At 48.8% G+C, this 23,420-nt stretch overlaps 1 protein-coding gene across 10 annotated transcripts; it reads right to left on the bottom strand.

Annotated features, from left to right (window-relative positions):
• Nucleotides 1-1,680: 1,680 nt before the first annotated feature.
• Nucleotides 1,681-21,743, bottom strand: LOC131579172 (uncharacterized). Of its 10 annotated transcripts, none has more exons than XR_009277645.1 (4): nucleotides 20,996-21,741; nucleotides 12,682-12,902; nucleotides 6,402-6,743; nucleotides 1,681-2,258 (listed from the first exon to the last, which is right to left on the bottom strand). XR_009277645.1 is itself a non-coding variant. In XM_058838750.1 (3 exons), the coding sequence occupies exons 1-2, from the start codon at nucleotides 21,398-21,400 to the stop codon at nucleotides 12,687-12,689; spliced, it is 621 nt and encodes a 206-aa protein (XP_058694733.1). In that variant the 5' UTR covers nucleotides 21,401-21,742; the 3' UTR covers nucleotides 1,681-2,258; nucleotides 12,682-12,686. The 10 variants fall into 10 exon arrangements, 7 of the variants coding, with proteins under 7 accessions (XP_058694733.1, XP_058694737.1, XP_058694735.1 ...); XR_009277647.1 differs by lacking the exon at nucleotides 20,996-21,741 and adding an exon at nucleotides 20,725-20,949; XR_009277646.1 differs by lacking the exon at nucleotides 20,996-21,741 and adding an exon at nucleotides 14,024-14,988.
• Nucleotides 21,744-23,420: the final 1,677 nt, after the last annotated feature.

The following is a 23,420-nucleotide window of genomic DNA, read 5'->3' on the forward strand; positions in this document are numbered from 1 at the left end:
GATTTTGTATTTTGCAGTAGGTGCAAGCCATGCTCAACAGCTAAAGGAAACATCATGGAGATGCGGGAAGTGACAATAAATCACATCTAAACCAAATCAAATCCAACCAAACAGAACCAAAAGAAATCTAAACCCGTTGTATCAGATGTTTCAATGTTTGATTGCTGACCAGAGCTAGTGTCACCTCATGCAGACTCCTGGCCAATGCATTCCCAATAGTAAGTGTTGCCGGTTGCAAGCTGGGTCTCAGGACACATGATGATTCAGTGTCCCCTGAGGCTAGCCTGTGCCTCATTAACAGATAAAGTCCAGAAGCCTAGTGGTCATGTTAAATACAAGGCTGTGCACTGATATCTGACACAGGCAGAGCTATGAAATCTCTCCCCCAGGTCTCAGAACCGCAGCCCCTGTGTGTGCTGGTGGGCCATGAGGCGGAGGTGCCTGTGCCATGCACTGCCCACCTCCTCCCAGCTCCTGCTGGAAGAGGAGCCAGCTCAGCCAAGTGCCCGTGTGAGCAGAGGCAGCTCAGCAGTGGCACCGATCGGGGGCTTCTCCAAATCCAACCCCAACGCAAGAAGCTCGGGTTGAGAACAGGCTTCTTCCCATAGTCCCCCTGGCTGAGCCCCCAGGGAGTCTTCTCCTAATTCCTCAAGTAAGGAAGGATGCTGATGCTGCATCCCACACCAGACTTTTTCATTGTGGTAGGGCTGTTTTTTTCACATCAGGAGCTGCACACCCAGACTCCTTGGACTGGGTTTTCTGAACGTGCAAAGTCCCCACAAAAACCACTGCCAACAACTTCTTTAGAATGCAAACATGTATCATGACAATCATGAGAGTATTTCCTAACATGGTTGGTTTTTTTTCCTGTTGGTACAGAAAACATAAAATACTTTTGTCTGGATGATCTTAAAATTTTACACCTAAAAGAGCTGTGTTTTCAGAAAAGATGCCTGACATCCCTCCAGGAAAATAATGACTAATCATAGCTGGTAGTGAAAACCCCCACCAGCCCAATTCTGTGTCAAACTACTAACCCAAGATTCATGAAGCAGATATATAACTTTATCCAACTGATGGGATTTTTCCCGTGTTTTACCACAGAGATTATGAGGGAAAGGTAGCTTAATTTTTAAAAGATATTATTAGCATTTTTTCGCATTAAAAACCAACATGTTATACTACATCTCATTCTCTTTAAGTTTAAATTGGAACTCAGAGTTTTCCAAACCGTCCTGTTTCTATGGTTGAACAGATCTGTTACATCAATTTGCCATGGACATCCACTTGATTTAGTTGAAATAACACTTATAAAGTAATAAATGTTTAGTTTAAGAGAATGCTTAATGAACAAATTTTATTACTTACTGGAAAATCATTGAAATTGAAAGCCACATATATTTACATAAAGTATGTGGCATCTGAAAGAAATCCAAAGAATTTTGTTATTAATTTCCTGTGTTGTTTACATGTGTTAGAGCTATGTTTATTCCAGAAGAATCACTCACTAGGAGTGATAGAAATCAAAGTGCAAACTGGTTTATTTTTCCCAGTAACTTATTAAGAACAGCAGCAGTTTCTTGTGTTAGATAGATGATATGCAACAGACACAGATATTTTTCTTCAAATATATACACAATAAATGAGAAAATAAAACAATGTGCAGTCACGTGAGTTTTTTATTAAACAAAATAAAATTAAAAATTAAATACCATTTTTGCAGTCTTGAATTTTTACTATTAATTCCAAAAGGTATTGAATAAGTCACAACACAATTTACAATGCAATATTTAGTGTATGTTTCAATAACCAAATCCTTATATAATGAAGCACTAATAAGATAATAGAAACATCAAGTGTTTCATTATGCTTTCTTAAGAACATATGAATTAAAAAATCAATATAAAATCGTTTTAAAAATCAAAGACAGTAGAGTTTATAAAGTCTTCTTTTAAAGATGGAAAGGAACATATATTTTTATGACAAGTTACAACATGTTAAAATAATTTCTCATTTTTCACATTTGGTGTGACAATTATCCTGCATATTTCTTAACCTCAGACCATCTCCCTTAGTTTTGACTTGACTGTAGAAAGCAGCTGGCTTTTTAAAACCAGCTATGAAGGAAGTTACTCATGTCCTTTCCTTAGTTCCCAGTCCTAACTCCTCGGTCCTTAAGTCTGCAGAATCTTCCTCAAAGGGAGTTTTACTATAGACTAAGTACAACAGTGCAGGACTGGTTTGATCCACTTGTGGGCCTGAAACAAAAAAAAAAAAAAGAAAGAGAAGGAGTGTGTGGCTTTTCCAAGAGTACATATTGTAATCCTTGGAACCAGCACTTGCTTCTTTTAGTAAAGGCAGATATGGCCAAGAATCCTTGAAGAATGAGTCTTCTAACACCAGATAAATAGGTTATATTTGTGTTTTACTGTGCAATATGTGGAATCCCTCTTTTCTTTATCATCTGCCAAATGTTTCTGCATTTGGATTTTGTCTTGCAACAGCTCAGACACTCTGACAATTTAAGGATCGAGTGCTCACACCACCAGTGTAAGCACAACAATCCCTCAGCTACCAAGGGGCTGGCTGAGCGCTCCAGTCTCTGCACGTGCAAGTGAGACGTAGGGGGTGATGCACCCACCCTCCCAGGAGAGCTTGTAAGCATGGAGCTCTGCTCCCAGTGAGAAAGAAGGATTTCAGTCCTGCCTGGGTGCACAAGCCAGAGCAAGTTTCAGAGCAGAGGCACGGGGGCTCCAGATCCCCGTGGGGGCTGTGTGTGCCTCCCTGGAGCTGTGTCTGTGGTACCCCTCTGCAGAGGGAGCAGATTCGCAGTTTTCAGCCCTACTGCCCTCCAAACCCAGCTCTGCTGTGGGAGGTTTAACACTTACTTAATGAGGACTATGTGTGTGCATACATATGGATGTGTGTATATCTGTCTACACATACACACAATATAAATTAACTAAACATGTTACTAGGATACATCAGGAAAACCACATCCAAACAAAGAGTCCAATATGGAAAAAGCTATTAAAAGATCCCAGCATTTTAGCTTGTTGTCTATAGGAATAAATACGATTACAGGATACCAATTTTACATTTTGTCCTTTTCCTAATGGCATCTACGAGAGGTGTTGTCTTCTGGGGTTAAAGGAAAGATTGCAAATGAGCAAAAACAATTCTGATCTTTGCAAAAACTTGATGCTCATAATTTAATTTCCCACCTCAGGAAAACTTGGTGATGAGCTCCATAGTGAAAAATAAGTGTATCAGACTTTTTTTAAATGTCCAAGAGGCCTCAACAGGATCCTGAGCTTTGTCCATAGAACTTTTAAAAGAAATTGCAGGAATAACAATTATAGTGCTCAAGATCAGAATACCCACACACAAGCTCGGTACTGAAAGATAAAGATAAGCATGAAGTTTACAATCTCCTTTTCATCACAGTTTTCATTTAGACTGACTAATTAGCCTAAATAATTCTGCTACTTCATCTTAAATACAAAGACCCTGATGCCTCCTCTACCACTTCACCCAAACTCTGCACTCTACACATAAAGCTGTGAAGACAGCAAATCAGCCAAGGTACCAGAATTGTGCAAGCCAGGTTTCTATAAGAAAAAAATATCTAGGAAGTTAAAATGCTTTCTAAAAAGAAAAATGTGTTGCAAATGTAGACTCTCAGCAGTAAGTGGCACAGGCCTGTGACTTCCCTGGGCACCAAACCTCGTCCCAGTCCCATGCCTCAGGTGAGATGATGCTGCAAGAGTTGGCATATCCACTATATTCAGGCTGGTAAGTGTGCAATTTTTCTGGGCTAGACCAAATGTGCTGTCCCCAGACACTCTGAAGTGTTAGGGCACATAATTAACTGCTAATTTAAATGACACTAGTCACATAACTTAAAGTCTATGATTTTTTTTTTTCTAGTCATGATTCTCCAAACTGGAATTCCTCTTGGAACTGACTTTGAAGTCAGTAACAAGCCTCCCATTGGGTTTAATGCAAACAGAATCAGCCCTCACTGGAGTTTTTAGTGGAGAAGAGAAAAACATTTTTCCTGTTAAAAGATTTTCCTATTAGTACAAACACATAAAAGACTTCTCAAAGTTATAGTGTTAAATATTTTAATGTCTTGCCAAACCTCATCAATTCTCATTGTTTAGCAAAAATGGCACTGACATTCTGAGTTGCTAGCTATGGCATTTTCTGCATATTAAGATCAATAATATGCTTTACAAGGAATAAAGGGTTGTCTAATGAAAAGAGTCTTTTAAAAGTCAGGACAATTCCAACGGCTATGAATGATTATAAATTATGTGGTTATTTTTATTGGGGTGGGGTAGGGGGTGATTAAGGCCTTGGGCACATGAACCATACTTCTCCCACTTCCCTTCCTTACCAGAACTTGTACTTCCCAAAACCTCCCGTTATTATCAGCTATGTGAATTCTAGTTTTGATTGCCAGTATAAGGCACTAGGTTTTCTGTTTTAGCACGAACCCAGAGTTCTTAAACTATTTCTTGGAATAAATGTCTTTGACGGTCTCTAGTGACAGGAGGAAGGATTTGGTTCAGAAGGAAGATTTCGTTTCAATTTGTTTGGTTCAAAGGTCTCGAAAGTTGTGCTTTTTGGACTTCATGCTCTACTCCCTATTCAAGCAGCCTCAGCAGTTAGTAGGTCAGTGGGTTTGGAGCTTCGAGTTCCTTCATCCTAAGAGATGCAGGTGCACATTCAAAGGCCCCCTCACCTGTGCTGAGTTTGTCCTGGCCCCACAAAGACTATACATGAGGCCAGACTAAACTACAAGGACTTTTTTTCAAATGTTAAGGGCAACACGAGCCGTGAAGAAGGAACCTAGGGAGAATGAGGAACGACGGCGAGGACATGGCAACATCTGTGGGTGGCAGAGGAGATGGCTGCACAGAGCCTGCAGGATTTGCCCTTGAGGACAGGTGTCTGACGTGTGTGCACTCCCTGGGGACTCCAGCTGCAGTTAGCTCATGCCAGCGATGCCTCCTTAAGTGGAAACCTGCTCTGCTGCTTTTGAGAACGTGGGCTTCCAGACACATGGGCACAGCTATGCACTGTCCTTACCCAGGACCGAAAAGTCCATCACCACTTTATGCAACTCAAAGAAAGCAGTCGAGTTTGGATCTTTTCCAAAGCATTGACTGCTTAAGACTGACATATCAGAGGCTTAAAAACCTTCCTTTCTTTTTTTCCTTGAGAACAAATTTTTCCATCACTTTCCTGAAAACATCTCAGCGTTGCCTAGGTCTGTCAGGAATGTCCGCCCAGCTCAATGGCTTTTAGTCTTTTCTTGCATTGAGGGGGTAAAAAGTAAACATTTTTAATCAGAAACTGAAAAATATTTTTTTATATATAGATATGAGGCTCTGGGGAACTTACTCGGTTCCTTAGGAGAGTTAAACTTCCACTTCTCATTCTCTGTGACAGTATGCTGATTTTTGGGTAGAAGCCGTTCTGGTGTTGCCACAGGAGAAGGGAAGAGGGACTGAATGATCAATCATGATATGGAGATTAGTGCAGCATCAAGAGAAAGAAAACTATTTCTTATCCCTGTCCTTTAGATGCCTGATATTATGTAGGGTACACACCAGAGTTGTGGGAAATGTGGCTGTGAATTCGCTAAAGCAGAGAGATGAAGAAGATGGACACTGCCAGCTCCTTCAATGCCCAGCATGCCTAACAACCTGCTCTGAGAAATGGGGCTGCTGGTGCCACAGTGTTTCATGCAGACCCCTGTTTGTGTGAGCACAGATTACATGTACACTGCCAGAACAGGCTCCTTGGGGAGGAGATGTGCTTTGTCTGCGAATCCTGATGGGATTAGGTGCGAGATACGCACTTAGCCCTGTCAAGACCAAAAGGCTTCAGCGCATGTGTGGAGCAGAACTTCAGGCATCTTAGTGGCTTCCCTGGTGCTGGGGGAGTTACTTGGTAAAGACATGATGATATGAAAAAGATAGTCTAACTTTAAACACCAGATTTCCACCCAATCCCCAGTGTGGTTCTGTTTGTCAGCTGGGCTTGTGTCCCAGTTAAGTAATAGGAGCTTCCTAGGTGTAGACGGTATGAAGGATTGCAGTGACTCCTTCTAAATGCTGTGTCTTGGAATCTCTGCAAAAACTTAAAAGTTTTACTCTATATTTGTTATGGCAATGAGAAATGAGTACACATACACATATTTAGCATTTATTTTAGTGTACTGCAGTATGTTAATTGATGTTCACAAACAGATTGCTTTTTGTTTTTGTAACCTCTCAATATAACGGTGTGAATGAATAAAAAAATTAAAAACTATATAGAAACAAATAGTCATAAAAATGTGTTGCATATCCCAAATTTTCTCCTAAATCAGAACTTTAAATTGTTACCTGTAATGTTTATAAGAATTTTTTGCATCTTTATGCTGAACCAAATGGTCTTAATTCCATTTACCATCTCCTCTCTTCTCTCCAACAGTCCAAAGCCATAAAATCCTTCTCCATTCCCCATTACTACCAATGTCAGATGACTCCGGACCTTGGCAGATCACAGGACAGGTCACATGTAGTCATTAAGCAGGGGTAAAGGAGTATCCATCAGATTCTTGGACTTGAGGTAGAGATATTTGCTGTGTTTGGCTGAATTAGATGTTGGCTGGGGGGATGTAGATGCAGAGAAAGTCAGATACCGATTGCAAGGGATGAGTTTGGAAGTGGACTTTGGATTGACACCTAATTTGTACAAGAAAGTAGCAGGAGACGAGTTAAATCTGTAGAGGCCCAAAAAGATAATTAAAACCACCCTGAATGACAATGGCTACTAATTTGCTGCAAGTCACTGTATCCCCATGGAGGAAAAAAAAGGAGACTGCCAGCTCCCCAGGCCCACTTTGAGAAGCTGTATGTATGCCGTATGTATTCACAGCTCATCTCTATAGGTCCCTGCTGCTTCTCTACGGTCCCGTGAGGGTGCTGGGGAGCCAGGTCTGATAGGGCAGAAAAACGCCAGGAAACACGTTTTGACAGAAAAGTCTTGCGAGCCTCCCATGTGTGCTCCACATTGTCTATCGCGTGCCCTTTGATGTCGGCTTTGGCTGGTGGGAAGGCGTGAGGCCAGATCCTCATCCCGGGATGGGCGGTGCCAGCCCCACACACCCACGGCAAGGACAGATGACACCGTACAGCCCCAGGTGAGGATCCAACCTGCTCCCAGCATACAAGGCAGCCTTTTGCGCTTTTCCCTTCCTTTTTAATATTTTTTATTACCCCTTTACTCACTCCTTTTTCATCTTTTAATTTTATTTCACTTTTAAATTCTTTCTTTTTAGTATTTTTTTTAATTTTTCTTTTATCTTTCTTTCTTTCTTCTTTTTTTGTTATTATTTTTTTATTATTATTTTTTTCCCCCTGCTAATGACTAGGAGTTTGCTCTGTTTGTCGCTGCAAACGAAGTTATTTCCTCCCCGAGTGAAAGACGGTCTCAAATTGCTGCCTTCCCGGTAGACGCAGGTCAGGGGCTGCCCCGCAGAGGGGCCGGCAGCCGTGCCCGGCGGGGAGCTCGCCTGCCCGCTGCCCGGCTCGTACCTGCTCGTACCTGGCCTGAAAAGCAATCCCCACCTTCCTGCGGGAAGGCAACAGCTCTGAGCTTCCAGCAACCTGGCTGCAGGGGCTCGGCAGCTCCCTCTGCCCTGCTCTGCGTCCGCTCTCGGCTCCTTGTGCAAGACACCGACGGGGAAATATTAATAATCAAAATGGTGGGGGGTCTCCCTCTCCCTCTCCCTCTCCCCTCCTCATTATTTTTGTCCTTTCTTTTAACTAAGTGAATGAGTCAGGTCTAAAATCATTGTTCTGATGTGTTACACGGTGACTTCACAGAAGATTATTAAAAGCGGGGTGGACGTATGCGTTTATCCATCATTTTTGTTTACAACGTACATTTGTAAGAGAAAAGTAAAAAAAAAGTCGGCAAATGTCTTCTCTTCTATAAGGACTTTTTTGAAACCTCTAGGCTGTGCCACACGAGTTTTGGAAACGAATTTAAGGCACGTAAGTTTTGCAATAAGGAACACGAAGGAAAACCAACCTCTCTTCTGTGCGGTGCACCGAGGAGAGATCTCATCCTGTTTGCCCACTGTCAGCTGGAGGTTCTCTCCTTCGGACTTTTATTCTTTATTTTTTCTTGGGTCCTGAGGCTGGGTTTGGTGTCTGCTCGTAACGCCAGGCACCTCTTGCATCTGCTGATAAATCGCTTTCTGTGGGGAGGCGCCGGAGGTGACACCGCGCTGTCTCAGAGCAGACACTCGTGTCTCACTGCCGCACCTCGCCCGAGCACGGAGCAGCGTCAGGGAAATCCTGTTCTTTCCCCACCGGCTCAAGGGCGGGGGACTCAGCCCCGGGAGGGAGAGCCTGGCAGACCCCTCCTCGACATCCACATCCAAAGGACACTGTTATCGCACCCCATCACACCACATCGCGGGTCCCATCCTGCCGTATCAGCAAGCCGGAGCATCTCAGTGAATTTCCCACCTGCATTTATGCATACAAGTTGATATGTGCTCACATATATATCGTGTATTTGTGTATGATTTTATATTTTTTATATGCAAAATTTATATTTAAATAGCCTTCAGTTTGTGTTTCTTGCTTGAAGATCTGCAAGCGCATGAAACGAAAGGAAATTGAGGGACTAGCTCACTATTCTTTACAAAGGTAACTAAAACAACCTAATACATATTCGACTGTAATAATTAATCGTTAATTACTCTTATATGTGCGTGTACGCACACGCGGGGAGGAGCCACGCCGCACAGGGAAGCACCTGGGACGGGGGGTGGGAAGGGGGATGCGTTCGATCCCACGGCTGCTCAGGTGGGTGTGATATTCGGCTTTAAACCCGAGCTCGGTTCCTTCCCATCCTTCCCGCGCCTCTGCAATGCGGGCGGCAGCACACTGCTCCCGGGAAGGGAACAGGAAAGCGAATGTGCCCTGCGGGGGGGGCGGCTGTGCGGGCACACGGGGAGCCTGTATCCCTGCATCCCTGCATCCCTGCTGCCGCTGTCCCGTGTAAGGCACGGAGCTGGGAGCCGCGGGCAGCAGGCGGTGACAGCTTCCCGCGGGGCACAGCTGCTGGAAATGCCCGCCCCGGCCACCTGGCTGAGGTGTCCTCCGCTGTCGTTCCCGGGTCTCAGTGCTCTCAATCTCGTCTGCAAAGAGCATCCTTTCCCGGAAGGTCCTCCCAGCTCTCGGCTTGGCACTCCATGCGCTATTTGAATAAATGGTACCGCCGAGATGAAACGCATTCATGGCCGGGATGGGTACGGTTTGCACCTATCCCAGGGCTCCGGCCAGCAGCAGGCCGGGAGGAGAGACCCTTGGTAGTTACACCTGAGCGGCGAGGGGTCTGCATGGCTTGTGTAGCACAGCCCAGCGCAGGTCCCTCCGTTTTGACAGGACTTAGAGGCCTGCCGAGGCCTGAGGAACACAGGGAGGAGGTGGCCCTCTCCTCTACGGGCATCCACCCTGCTGAGGTGGCAAGTGCGTGGGGTGTGCGGATCGGGCTGGGTGGATACGGGGACGCAGCGGGAGCTGGACACCAGCGGGCGATGGGGGGAAAGCAAGGGGAGGTGGGAGAGCTGCCACTTTGCGAGCACAGCCCTAGAGATGTAACCCGGCTGAGACCCCGCAGGTCCCAGGAACTCCGGGGAGAGGCTCCAGCCGGCCAGAACCTGCCAGGGGTGCTGTGCGTGTTCCTGGCAGGGACAGGACAGCCGGGGAAATCGCGTCCTCCGCCTGGGAATCAGCCTCTTACTCCCGCCTGGGAATGAGCCTGTGCCTCGGGAGCTGTCCTGGCACGGCACCCGCAGTTCCTCCCCGCGCGGAACAGCCCCCGGCCAGCCCGCAGGGCATTTTCCGACGGTGAGGGAAAAAGCCTAACCAGGGCTGCGGAGTGTCCCGCCAATGCGCGTTAGCGATGGATTTCCCTCTCCCGCCACAAGATTTTAACAGGGTTTGAAGGGAGAGCAAACGCCAAGATGAGGGATGCTGCTAAGCTCACACGGCTGAGAGTGTTCGCCGGGGGCTGGGGACGATCTAGCTAAAGGTACATCCCGCACACGTGGTGCCCACAGACCTGGTGTCCCAACCTTCCCCAGCATTACTACAAATTGAAGGCTGATTTTGAGCTAAGGGATGAAAGAAGAGGCACATCCCTGTGCCTGGAGGGCTGGAGGGGAGAACGGCAACTCTGGACTCTAGAGATGCTCTCACTTTAAGCCGGGCCCAAGCCTTTTGCTTTGTGAAGACAGACACGCCGGACAAATCCCTTCAGGCTCTGAATGACAGCCTACGTGTGCCACTGCTTGGGAGGCTGGGCACAGCTGGCCTGACCGCCGAACACTGCAGTTAGGTTTTCTGTGTGAATTTTGTGCTTTTAGGTTTTCTGTGTGAATTTTGTGCTTTTCGGAGACAAGTGCTCTTGCTGCGAGCTGGGGAGACTCCAGCCGAGCGGTTTTCCTGGGGACGGTGTAGGCAGGTTTGGAAAGGAGTTGCAAGAAATCTCACCCGGCATTTTCCAGCGATTACTTCACTGGGAAAATAGGACGGGAAGTGTTCCCCCGATCGGCTCTTTCCTGCGCCGCGCGTTCGGTTATCTCATGGTCCCTGTGAGCTCAGGGAAAAAGAGGCCCTCTCGCTGCCCTTGGCCTTGCGGCTGAGCGGAGGCGCTGGGGCGAGGTCAGCTACCGCCGGAGCGGAGCCGAGCGGAGCGGCTGCTGCCCTCCGCCCACCTCGGGGGCACCGCCCGCCGGCTGGGGCGGGACCGGCAACCGTGACGGGCAGCGGCTGGAAGGTGTGAGGCTAAACCAAACCCGAAAAATAACCCCCATAAAAAAAAAAAAAAAATCAAGAACAAAAAAACCCCAAAACAGCCAAACAGAAAAACGTTAGCTACATCCATTCTGGCTTTGATACACCCCCTCCTCCCACCCTCCACCCGCCCCTCCTCGGCTCCATGTGGCTTCCCTGCCGTCCGGAGGTGCTGGTTGCAGAGCCCAGGCCGCATAGCTGACCCCAGCCAGCTCTCCACGCCGAGAGACTGGCATCTGAAGTATTACCCAGGGAGCTGGAGCGGCTCCGGCAGTATCGCCCCGCTCTTCCCCAAAAGGTATCCGGGGAATCCTTCCCCTCCCTTGCCCGCCGAAGCCCTTTCAAAGAAAGTTATCCCGAAGTAGCCCAAGTACGAAGCATCCGAGGAATTTCCACCGGGGAAACGAGCGCTTTCCGAGGGCTGGCGGCGCCTCCCCGTGCTGCGGCCCGTCCTGCCCGGGGGCTGGGGGCCGCCAGGCGCAGCCCCGGGCGGGGCGTACCTTTAGGCATGGAAGCGTTTAGCGGTTTCGGCGGTATTAACTCCTAACAGGGTGTGAAAAGTATTGGGGATTGAAAAAGCTGTGGGAAAGTGGATTCTTTCCAAGTCAGGCGGGCTGGAGCTTTCCTCTACTCTACTGGCGGACACCTTGCGCTGCTCCTGCCGCAGGGGCCCCCGAGGAGCAGCCCCTTCCCGGCGGCTGGGAGCCAGACAGCCCGGCAGGTGCCGTGTCCCTCGCAGCTTGACCGTGAGCTTTTATGGGTGGAAAACACGGCATCGCGTTTTGCCACCAGCCTGCTACCCCTGTCACCCTGCCAGCGCCATGTCGCTGGGCGCGGGAGATGCCGCTCGGTGGTAGTAGTCCTTCAGAAGAGAACCTGGCCTCGCCAGGCAAGGTCTTCCCATCTTCTTTTGCTCCGGGAGCGGAGGCTGGGCCCTGCTCTGCCCCCAGCCGCCGCCCCACACCCCTGCGTTCTTTCATCCCAGCCCCGCCGCCGCAAGCGGCTCTGCTGCAGAGGCACCGCCGGGCTCGCAGAGGCGCCCGGATAAAAGGACTCTTCTCCCAACAACTTCTTGTCGGGTTTTACCCCCTTTCTAAAATTTTCTCCAGTATATCCGTTTTTTTAAAAAAAAAAAAAAGTCTGAAAAGTCCGGAAAATGATCACGGTGCAAATAATTTAGACCTGATCAAATTGAACCAGCCGTTATCACTTGTTCTAATTAAAGCGGATATTCACATCGCTGGCTCGGCCCCCCCGAAGAAGCATTACGATATGTAATGTAATATGTAACCTGCGTCCACACTCAAACTCTACCTTCTCGCGGGGAGGAGGTAGGGAGGAAAACATCGAAGTTGGAAAAATAATCTTTAACCTTGGGGCCAGAAATATAAGAATAATGATGATGATAATGATTATTATAAGGATGATGAGGATGATGATGATGATGATGATAATAATAATAATAATAATAATAATAGTAGTAGTAGTAGTAGCTGGTTTCTCTTTGCCATAGAAGACAGCAGATGGCCAAGAGTTAGCCTCTGGTGACCTGCGCTCGCCCTGACCATGGCTGCCCCGGGGAGAGAAGGCAGCTGCAGGCTCCGGCGCTGCCGGCCTTCCTCTGTCGCCTCCCGGCCTTCCCGCTCGCCCAGCGTCACCCCTCGGTTCGGTGGCCCGCGGGTCCCGGTGGTGGTGCCCGAGGGCGGGGGGGTGAAGCCGCCCCCAGGAAGAATTCTTCAAGGGCTCCCCGGGAGGGAGCGGTGCGGGGCGAGCCGCTGGAAGGGGAACCGGGGCTCGCATCGCTTACCTGGCTTAGGCAAAAGACACAGAAAGAAAAACCCTTCTCTGGGAAAAATAGATACAAATCCTCCTCGAGCACTCCCGGAGCCGCGTCCCCAGTGATGCACTTGGCCAGCGGAGGGGAAAGGCACCGGCGGCGGCTGCAGCGCCGAGCAGGGCGGGAGCCGCCGCAGCGTCTGGCTCGCTCAGCGTTTCCGAGAAACCCCGAGATAAAATGACAGGCTCCTTCTGTGGAGAAATCAATTTCTAAGCATCAGAGAGAGGTTTTAAACAAAAAGATAAACTAAAAAAAAAAGAAAAAATAAGCCCCCCTCCGACCTGTGACTGAGAGATAGTTAAAAATAATTGCCCCTGTTAAGAGACGGGAGACCAGGTTACAGGGAAAACTACCTTCTTTCAAAGCCCGCTAATGGCCATACGATTCATTAGGTTACTTAATCCTAATAACCTTGCTAGCATCAGTCCCGGTGACCCAGCCCATTAAGCACCACCAGCGAAACCCTATAAAACAGGCAAGGGGAATGTCCAACATCTGAGCACATTTATTAGCATTATGTTCCTGAGATAACATGCCCCCGGCTCCCCTGCATACTGCTGCGGGCAGGTTGGGGGAAGAGGGAGCTCTGTTTTCGGAAGGGCTGAGCACAGGACCGGGACCCCGTGAGGCGGATGGCTGGTCCCACCGTCACTATCATTCACGGTCTCCCGTTCTCCCTGCTTTCCTCGCCCGGCCCCCGTCTTCCAGCCAAACAATAGCTACATTTGTGGCGAGCATTTTTTCCTTCTGATTAAACCCAGGCCAACCAATGGCAGCCAGAACGAAACAAAACGCAGAGGGTAACATTTCGATCATAAACGGGAGTTAACAACTCAAAAAAAAAAAAAAAAAAAGGGGGTGGGGGTGAGAGACAAAAAGTCTCTCTTGCACCGAAACGTGCTAGTGAGTCATTGCGGTATCACCCTCCGTGAAGGAGTCGGCTGAGGGGGAGAGAGGGAAAAGGGAAGCGAGGGAAGCAGCAAGGCCGGTTCCTCCCGTGCCTTCCAGAGCTGCAGACAAACCGGACGCCTCCTCGGCATCCCCCTGCCAGGGTGAGGTCTCTGTAATTTACGACACGCGAGTGGTTACGGTATCTGCCGCTGCTCGGAGCGGGGCTGCTCAGGGCGCAGGCACATGCAAGCGATTAGAAGAGCGAGGGGCTCTCTCTAGCCGGGGAGGGACCTCTCCCAGCGCGGCTGTCACCCCCTTCCTCCGGCCCTCTCCGGAGCAGGCAGACCCGCTCCGCTCCCGGCTGGGGATGGCTCCCCGCGGCCGGAGTGAAACCCCTCCCAGGATCTGCAGAGGAACAAACCTTCTTCAGAATCTGACTATCTACAATCCCCCTACCAACGCTCCTTCATTTTTCCTCTCCATTTCTAAAGAAGAATGTGCCCAGAGGCAGCGGACGGCGTTGTTCTCACGCTGGCCCCGCGTTAAGCGATGCCCCCCGGGGTAACGAGGGCTCCCGGCCGACACGGGTGCCAGGCTCCCGCCTGCCCACCCAGGCAGCAGCGAGGGGCCGGGTGGCAGGAGCCGCCTGGATAGCGCCCGGCTGAGCCGAAGGTGATCCATCAGGCGGTTCAGCCTCCGCAAAGAGCTGACGTGATCCCTCGCTATTTTCGCAATAGTTTTAACGCGCTGGCAGAGACGAAAGAAAGAAAAGTGATGGGGAGGGAACCGCAGAGCACTGCCGAGCTGCCCATTCCCGGTGCTGCCGGCCCTGCAGAGGGTTTGCCGGTGATTTACGCCGAGGGCTGATCCTGCAAGCCCTCCTCCCCGGGAGAAGTGTCCGCAGCGTTCATCGGGGTGCCAGGGGCACCGACAGCTGCGCCGCAGTGGGGCTGGGGGCGAGGTGCGCCCTGCGCCCCTCCCACACCTCCGCAAGGGACAGCGATCCTGTTCTTAAAGGCTTTTGTCTCTTTCTTTTTGTTTGTTTTTCCTCAAGGGGCATTTTAACACATGAAGTGTTGCTTCGGCTTGGAATTTGTCATAACAGGAGGCTGCTTTATTTACTGAGTTATTTATTTTCTTTACCAGCAACAATATCCCGAACATAGTCCGGTTGAAAGAAGAAGTTCCCAAAAAAAAGGGGAAAAGATAGGGCGATGGAGGGGGGCAATAAGAGAGACAGAAGAAAGGAGAGAGAGGAAGGACGTAGTAGAAAAAGACAGAGAGAAAGCGAGAGATGAAGAGGGAAATCTAAAAGAAAGCAAGAAAGAGGGGAAAGAAAGAAAACAAGAAAACAAGAACGCAGGGAAGAGAGGAGAGAGAGAAAGAGAGAAAGAGAGAAAGAGAGAGAGAAAGAGAGAGAGAAAGAGAGAGAGAAAGAGAGAGAGAAAGAGAGAGAGAAAGAGAGAGAGAGAGAAGAGAGAAGAGAGAGAGAAAGAGAGAAGAGAGAAAGAGAGAAAGAGAGAAAGAGAGAAAGAGAGAAAGAGAGAAAGAGAGAAAGAGAGAAAGAGAGAAAGAGAGAAAGAGAAGAAAGAAAGAAAGAAAGAAAGAAAGAAAGAAAGAAAGAAAGAAAGAAAGAAAGAAAGAAAGAAAGAAAGAAAGAAAGAAAGAAAGAAAGAAAGAAAGAAAGAAAGAAACCCACACATACCAGCTTTTCAAAATTAAAACAATAAACTCCAAAGTATTCATTTTGGTATTAATATTATTTAACATTAAAAACTCCGGGAACTTCAAACAATCTTCTTGCAGGGAAAAGAAAGAGAAAATAACTATTCTCTGGAAACCATTTGTTCACAGCTCGAACTGTGCCGTGTTGGCTTAGAAACAAAACTCGAGACGCCCAACCCTGTCCCTCCTCCCCCCAGCATATATCTTTTCAGCACACATTTTAAAATAAATATCCCGACGAGCCTTCCCAAAATGCCTCCTTGTTATGAATTGATAGGATACAACACACCCCAGATGTGTGCCTGGGAGTTGGGATTTAGCCCTTTAAATGCCAGGACAACATCTGGGGGGGAAAATAATTACGGCGGCTTCACCCCCTCCACTGGGTGCCGCGGGTGGGGGGTGGGGGTCGCACCACGCGGTGTGCGGGGGCTCCGCGGGGGCTCCGCAGGTCCCCGGGGTGCTGCTGCACCCTCTGGTGCCACGGCAGCCCAGCCGGGCCGCCCTCGCTACAATGGGTGCGGACAGCCCCAGGAAAGAACCCCCAACTAGGCGAAGGAGAACATGGCACTTTTTCGGACTCTCCCCGCAAGCTTTTTTAATTTTGTCATGCTTTTCGCCCTGCTGTTCAGCAAGTCAAAATAAAAAGCATATTCAGTATCTAGTTTCCATAGAATTTAATAAAATAGAGAAAAGGTTGCCAGGGATCTCCTCGGAGGTCTCCTGCTTGGGAAGCACGGGACCGAACTGGCACGTTTTTCGTCCCAAAGTAAAATTAATTGAACCTCGAAGATATTTAAGGTGGACGTGTACTTAGTAAAGTTTTCCCGTAGCTGTTTTGTCCCAGAAGAGTGCTTATCATAAATAAATAAAATAGCAGGAAGAATTCGCAGTGTGATCTTCTCTTTTGTGGCTTGCAACAGGTGCTAGAGGTGTTAGAGCTCTCTTTAGGGAGAAGGAAATATATATACATACATATATACACACATATATACATACACACACACACATATTTATATACCCACGTGTGTGTAGACTATTACATAAAATGACCACTTTGCTTTAAAAAATAACAACAACAACAAAAAAAAAAAAAGAGCAAAATAATAATGTTACCGTTTTAAACACCTTCTATGCTTATATATCTTACACTCGAAGTATATGATCTTATAATGTTTCAATCTCTATTTTCTGGTCAATTTTAATGAGATGCTGTAGTGAAAACCAGCGCCGCCCATCTTTAATAAGATGTATGTTTTTAATCTTATGTTTGGGTACGTCTTCTTAGGGTTGGACAAGGAAAAAATAGCTTTGTTTTCAAAAATAAGAAAGACACGCGAGTAATTGCAAATGACTGTGGACATATATTACAATGATCGGCCATCATAAATAAAAAAGTATGATGAAGCACATACTTGAGGTGATATACCTCTAGAAAATGAGTTACAGTTAGTTACTGTCCCTTCTCGCCTCCCTGTATCCAGCACGATATTACCTTCTCTCAGCCAAGAGCAGGGGGGAAAAAAGAATTAAAAAAAACCCAACCCGAACTCGTTGTCCTTCGGGGAACACAGTTTCTAACAGCTGTTTTACAGAGGAGGAGACAGTGACCAAAAAACCCCTGAGGAGTGAGCCCTTAGCCCAAGGTGATGCACAGCTTTTCAATCCATGCCCCCACATAGATGTCTATGTCCACGTATTCCTAAAGCTACTGCTTAATGCACCAGCAGTGCGTTACTCCGGGAGAGGGAGTGCGTATAAAACCCTCACAGATCGAATGATTTGATGTTGCCGCTTGTTTTGGGGAAGCTCCAGAAAATCTAAAAACCGCGTGTGGGGATAATTTTTCCATTCCTTTAGCATCCCCCGCTCGGCGAGCGCAGACTCGGTCCGGGCAGGGCAGAGGGAAGGGGCTGGGAGGAGGGCAGCCCCGGGATCCCCGGCCACCGCCTCCTCCCGCAGCCGGCTGTGCGTGGCATGTGCCCGAGGAGCTCCCGCCGGGACCGCCCGGCACTCCCTGTCCGGCCGCCGTGCCCAGGGACGGGCACACCCCCGCCTGCAGAAGCCTGCCCTGCAGAACACGCGTTTGTCTCCCCTCCCTTTTACCCCCGGGACTCCCACCAGAGTAAAGCCAGAATCGGTTTCCTAAAAGCAAATTGCCTTCCTCAGAGCCCTTTAAATCCCAGCCCTGCCCCGGGATACGGTGCACACCAGGATGCTGTTCGAAGGATGCCAAGGCAGCCCCGACCCGGGAAGTGCGGTGGATTCAAGGAGGGGGAGCAGTAAAACACTGAAAGTACTCGCAGCTGGCAGCTCACGGCAACACCATGGCAGGAGGGGCTTCGGCGGAGACAGGAGGTCCCAGCCCCTGGGTTGCTGCCCGCGCCCACCGCGCAGTCCCCAGCCAGTGTGGCTGAGGAGCTCCGGCAACGGAGAACAGCCTTTTTTAAATTTTTCTTTGTTTGAAATTTCTCCCAAAAGTGCGGGATTCACACGCAGGAAACAACAGCAGGGGAACGAGAGGGTTCCCTGCCCTTGCGCTAGCCCAGCCGTCCCCCGGCCACAGCAGCTCCCCAAGCCTGCCTGCACCTCCCCGAGGATGGGTGTGCTTCATGCCCTTGTCGCGCCGGGAAACTCAGGCCATCCTGCGGAGGACGTGTGCCTAAATAAAGATAAAACGTGCTATACATCATAGGCTTTCCCGGTTATTCTCAATGACTTGTCGATTCCTCCCCTCTCCCCATCCATCCCCCCCCGGCACACGTGCAATGATAGAAAATGGTTTTAAATGACGAAGGGTCACGTAGAGCCATCCTGATCGTTTAGTAAAAATAACAGAGCTATTATAGAGCTGAAGGAAGGAGCCAGGGAGTTCACCCACACGTGCTTCAATACTGTGCCTCGACTGAACACATACACATAGGCAAATGTATGAATACAAGTGTGGGTGTGTGTGTGTGTGTGTGTATACACACACATATATATATATACATTATATATATATACATATATACAGATATCTATAGATATACACAGACATACATACACACATATATATACACATACACATACACATACACATATACATATACATATACACATATATATATGCAGCAGCACCGTCCCATGTGACCTTCAGGACTCTCTCATTAGGCCATAAATACATGCACAGATGACAGTGGGCGCTCCTGTATGGATGGGAGGAGGGCACGCAGAGGGGTTGCTTGTGTCTTTGGGATGGAAATGCACATAAAGCCTTTTATGAGAGCTCGGGAGACAGCAGTTGCTCACTAACCTACTCTTTTTTTTTTTTTTTTCTTTTTTTTTTTTTTTTTTTCATCTCTATTACCGAAAACTGGAAATAATTAAATTCTTTAAAGGTTTACTTTTGAAACCGTGGCTGGAGTAAACTATGATTCAGGTGTAAATAATTACCAAAGTCATGAAAGCGGCAACTGCTACATGTGGTTTATTCATTGCTTGCCTTTTCTTTTTTTTATTTTTTTAAATCGTTTGATCATTTTCATCCCTAACTGTCTGCCAAATTCACATATTTGTAATTTACTAAACTTTATCGTTCCTACCAAGACAGGGATGTTGTACATTAGTTTCCAGACCCGTCCTGCCCTGCCCTGGTGAAGAAGTCTGGCTGGATGCTCCTCAAGAAGGGATAACGCTATTACCCCGGTTTTAGAACTGAATAAAAGATGCTTCCCCTTTCATAAACGCTACCAGACCCACTCGATTTTAGACTCCGGAGAAGAAATGAATTATTAAAGGAAAGAAATTGTTTAAACACAATAGCTACTTGGCTAAATGAAAGCAATCCCTGGGGCAAGACTAGCAGGGTTTGGCCAGAGAGCACAATAGTAGAAGTATCCATTAAGCGAAAACCTTAGAGAAATAGGAGAGACGTGAATGTATAATATACAACATCTAAACAAAAGCTCAGTATTTACTTCACGTCTGTTTTCTTCAGCCTGCTCCTACCTTTTTTTTTCTTTTTTCTTTTTTTTTTCTTTTTTTTTTCTTTTTTTTTTCTTTTTTTCTTTTTTTCTTTTGCCTACACTTCAACCCATTTGACTCTTCAAACAGCCATGGTGGAAAAAGGCAGGAAACCAAACTTTTATTTCTTGCCTGTGTCCTATTTAAAAAAAAAAAATAAAAAAATGCATAGTAATCCACCACTTGAACATGTTCTGGTGTTGTTAAAGTCTTTTTTATCAGGCTGTAAATTACTGCCACTCTGACAGAGTAGCCGGAAGTGTAAATCACACCGTAGAGCTGAAGTTATGAAAAAGTTTGTTCCCTTTTCCACATCCCAGGAAGATCTCGGGGTTGCTGGATTGGGAAGGGAAAGGCTTATTTACTATTTTCCTTCTTCACCAAACTGTTGGCTCCACAGTGCCTGGGACTTTGATGAGAAAGAATGGACAATGTGCAGAGTCCCTTCCTATGACACCCAGGCCACCGCCACTTGGGAGGTCCTTTGGCCTAATGCAACCACAGCTAACTGCTCCCAACAGGAGGCTCTGTGGATCAGGCAGGGTCACAATTATACTTCTGCTAAAGGCAAGAGTTGCCTTTAAAAAAAAAAAAAAAAAGACAAAAGGAAAAGTGGGGGAGGGGGTGTGCGAACTGTTGAATTAAGGCCTTTCAATTCGTTTGGGGAAGGAAAAGACCGAGAGCGGGGTTAGTTGAAACCGTTTCCATCAGGCACGAACAAAATGAGGTTGCTTCCACCCAGAGGGAAATTAGAGGGAATGAGGTCCGAGGCGCTTCGCAAGGGGTACTCCGACCCCAGGGCTGCCACACCAAATCGCCCATCGGGAGCAGTGGGCCTTCCCCGCGATCCTGCGAAGTGTTTTGAGGGCTCATCCGCGGACGGGAGTCCCCCGCCCCCGGTGCCATACATTGCACGGGCATCGCTCCTCTAAGGTAGGGAGGAGAAGGCTACAAAACCACGGTGCACAACGAGCTCTCACGCATGACCCATTTGCACGGAGGGGGAGAAGAACTCCAGGAGACACCACAGCAAATTGGCCTCTTATTTGGGCGCTCGGGGGGCATCAATAATTTATGGAGGTGGGAGGACAGGAATTTTGAAAGTCATTATATGTCTCGGAGAGACAGGGCTGTTAAGAACACGAGCCTCTTGCATTTACGTGAAGAGGTGGAAAAAAGCGAAGAGGAGGGAAGATTGGGGGGTGGCCCGACCTCCTCCGCTTACCGGGACAGCGGCTGCCGGCCCCTGAGGATTCGCTCTTAGCCCGTCCTCCTGGCTCCTGGCGAGCCGGCCGGGTGTGCTCCCAGCCCTGCTGGCCAGCCTTCCCCTACTCCTCCCGCTCTTCCTCCGGTCCCCCGTTTAAAGTCCCCAAAGTCACGCCGCTTCGTTACCTCCTCCGGTAGCCCGAGCCCCGCCGGACCGGGAACTTTGGGCGGATCCGGGTCCCGGCTGCTGCCTCCCGCCGAGGCGGGCGGGGCACTGCGAGGGGTCTTGCCTTGTCCCCCCATTCCCACCCCATCCCCGCGTCTGGGACAAGGGAACACCTCAGCCACCCAGCTTCGGGCAACTCCCTTCAGGCAACGAGATCCGACCTGGGGAGGAGGGACCGGCTCCGGCGATCACTTCGGCCGCCGGCCCCGCTCCCCGCCGCCCCCCGCTTACCTGGACCACGGTCCCCGTGCTCGGCGACGGGCTCTCAGCAGGACCAGGGTGAGAGGGGTCGCCTCGGGCCCCCGGGTGCACAAGGGCCCGGTCACGGCCCCCCGCGCACCCCAGAGAGATCCGGCGGGAGGAAGAGAGAGGGAGGAGAGAGGAAAAGCCTTTTTTCCCCCCTTTCTCTCCCAGTTTGAGCCGAAGTGACCCGCAGTATCTGGAGAAGGTTTTTGAAGACGTTTGGGAGGGAGGGAGAGAGTTTTCTCCTGAGAAACTCAATCTGCCATACAGTAGCGACTGCATCTGGGATCTGTCACCGCTGACAGCACCACAGGGCACAGACATGATGTTCCGCACAACACTGCAACTCCCCAAAATACCCTCCTCGCTCCCAAGGTATCTGCCGGGTTGCATCGCGCTCCTTTGCCAAAAGGGGAAAAGCAACCTGAGCCCCCGCAAACAAATACACCGAGGGGAAGGCAAGAGAGAGCAATCCTGTCTCCCCCTTCCTCTCCGCGATGCTGAGCACTCGGCCGCCGAGGACGCAAGGCGAGAGACGATGTCATGCTCGGAGGGCGCAAAGGCCGTAAATGTAGGCTCTCGCACCGCTAGATTCCCGGGAATGACTTTAATGAATAATTTCAGAGACAGTTATGGCTTTGGGTAATTACTGCGCGGCTCTATGAAAACCAGATTTGGGAGAGAGGCAGTCAAGGCCGAGCAGTGTGCTTCGGCTCGCTCCTGCCAGACCGCTCCAGACACCACCTCCCCCCACGGCCGCCCGACCCCCGGGCGTCCCCGGCCCCCCGCGCCCCCCCAGCTGCCAGGATCCTCCTTCGGGCAGCGCTGCCAGCACCTCTGCGAAGGCTAGAGGCTTGTGGGGGGAGCACCTAATATTATTATTTTTAGTCTCGTCCGCCTCCTGTATTTTCTGGCAGGACATTTCATTGTCTTTCAGGCCAGTTTTAGAAAACTTCTCTGGATTTGCACACTTATTTATCTTTTTTAAGAAGCTCATTATACGCAGCTGTTGCAGCCTATAGCCACATACGGCATGCAAATAGAGACCCCTATAGGAGAGTCGGCCTCTCTATTACCCCCGCGTTTCCTCAGTAGACGGGACCGGCGGAACGATTCTACTGCTCTGCATTAAGATAGAATTGTACATTTTTCTCCCGCGTCCTTTGGGCAACGGAGGGGCTTGTTTCTGCTTTGCACAGCCTCCACGGGTAACAAATGAAGGGCTCCGAGATGCGGGCCGGCTGATCTCCATTGTTTCACTGCTGCTCCCAGAGGGCCGCTCCGGGCGGCAGCCGTGCCTCGGCCCCAGCCCTGCGGCCAGGCAGGCCCGCAGGACACGGCCCCCGCTCCGCCAGCATCCGCACGGCCTCTGCCGGGAGGAGACGGCTCCAGCCTCAGGACAGGGGACTACCCAGGGAGAGGTGCCGGGGCCACAGCCCCAGGCCTGCCACAGAGCCGTCACCAGTCACACGTCTCCCATGAAGGATAGAAATAGGATTTTGCTGGTTTTTTTTTTTTGTTTTTTTTTGTTGTTGTTTAGTTTGGGGTTTGGGTTTTTTGTTGTTGTGGTTTTTTTCGTTGTTGTTGGGTTGTTTTTGTTTTTGTTTTGTTAGGGCTCATTTCGCAGCTTTTATTTATTTTTTTCCCTTTACTTTAACAGCTTTTTAAAAATTCACTTACTCCCCCCCGACCCCCTGGGTTGGTGGCTGTGGTGGGAAGCCGAGCTCATAGCATACCGTTTGCACTGATTCAGAAAGGAAATGTTCCTTTTCCTTTCGAGATTACAGATAGACACAGAGGAGCGTTGCGGTATCTTAGGGGGTTTATTTTATTTTATTCCGCTGGAACAAAGAAATGGAAGTATTTTTTAATTTATTTTTAGGGTCACACAGGGCTTTGTTTTTCTTTTCTCCCTCTTCCTGGCAAGCGTATTTTACCGCGAGAATTTAATCCTTCAGATAAATTGTCTAACATTATCTTTTTCCTCTGGAGACGAGATCAACTGCTTTCTCATCCACACCCCCGCCCCTCCTTCCTGGTAGTAGCACCGATTGTAATGTACAGCTGGACAAGTGTCAGCCGTCCAAGACTGCGAACAGCCAGTGGAGGATTAAGTTGTATTTATTCAATTATTATTCTTTTACCTCCTTGGGGAAAAAAATAGAGTGATACGAAACGTAAAAAAAAAATAAAAAAAAATTGTGAAGTAAAGGGTTTGTCAAAATAAGCGTATCAAACGTGGTTTTGGGTCCTGCTGAGCCAAGGCTTCCATGCTGGCTGTTCAGCGTTACCGTCAGCCAGCCCCAGCTCTCAATTAGAGGCGACTCATTAGGATTTAATAGCAGGTGCAAAGCCATCTCCTTGCCAGCAGCACTGCCGTTTGGGTAGGGAATCGTCTTGTTTTACAGCAACC

Source organism: Poecile atricapillus, chromosome 4, assembly GCF_030490865.1.
Source record: "Poecile atricapillus isolate bPoeAtr1 chromosome 4, bPoeAtr1.hap1, whole genome shotgun sequence".
Classification (NCBI taxonomy): domain Eukaryota; kingdom Metazoa; phylum Chordata; class Aves; order Passeriformes; family Paridae; genus Poecile; species Poecile atricapillus.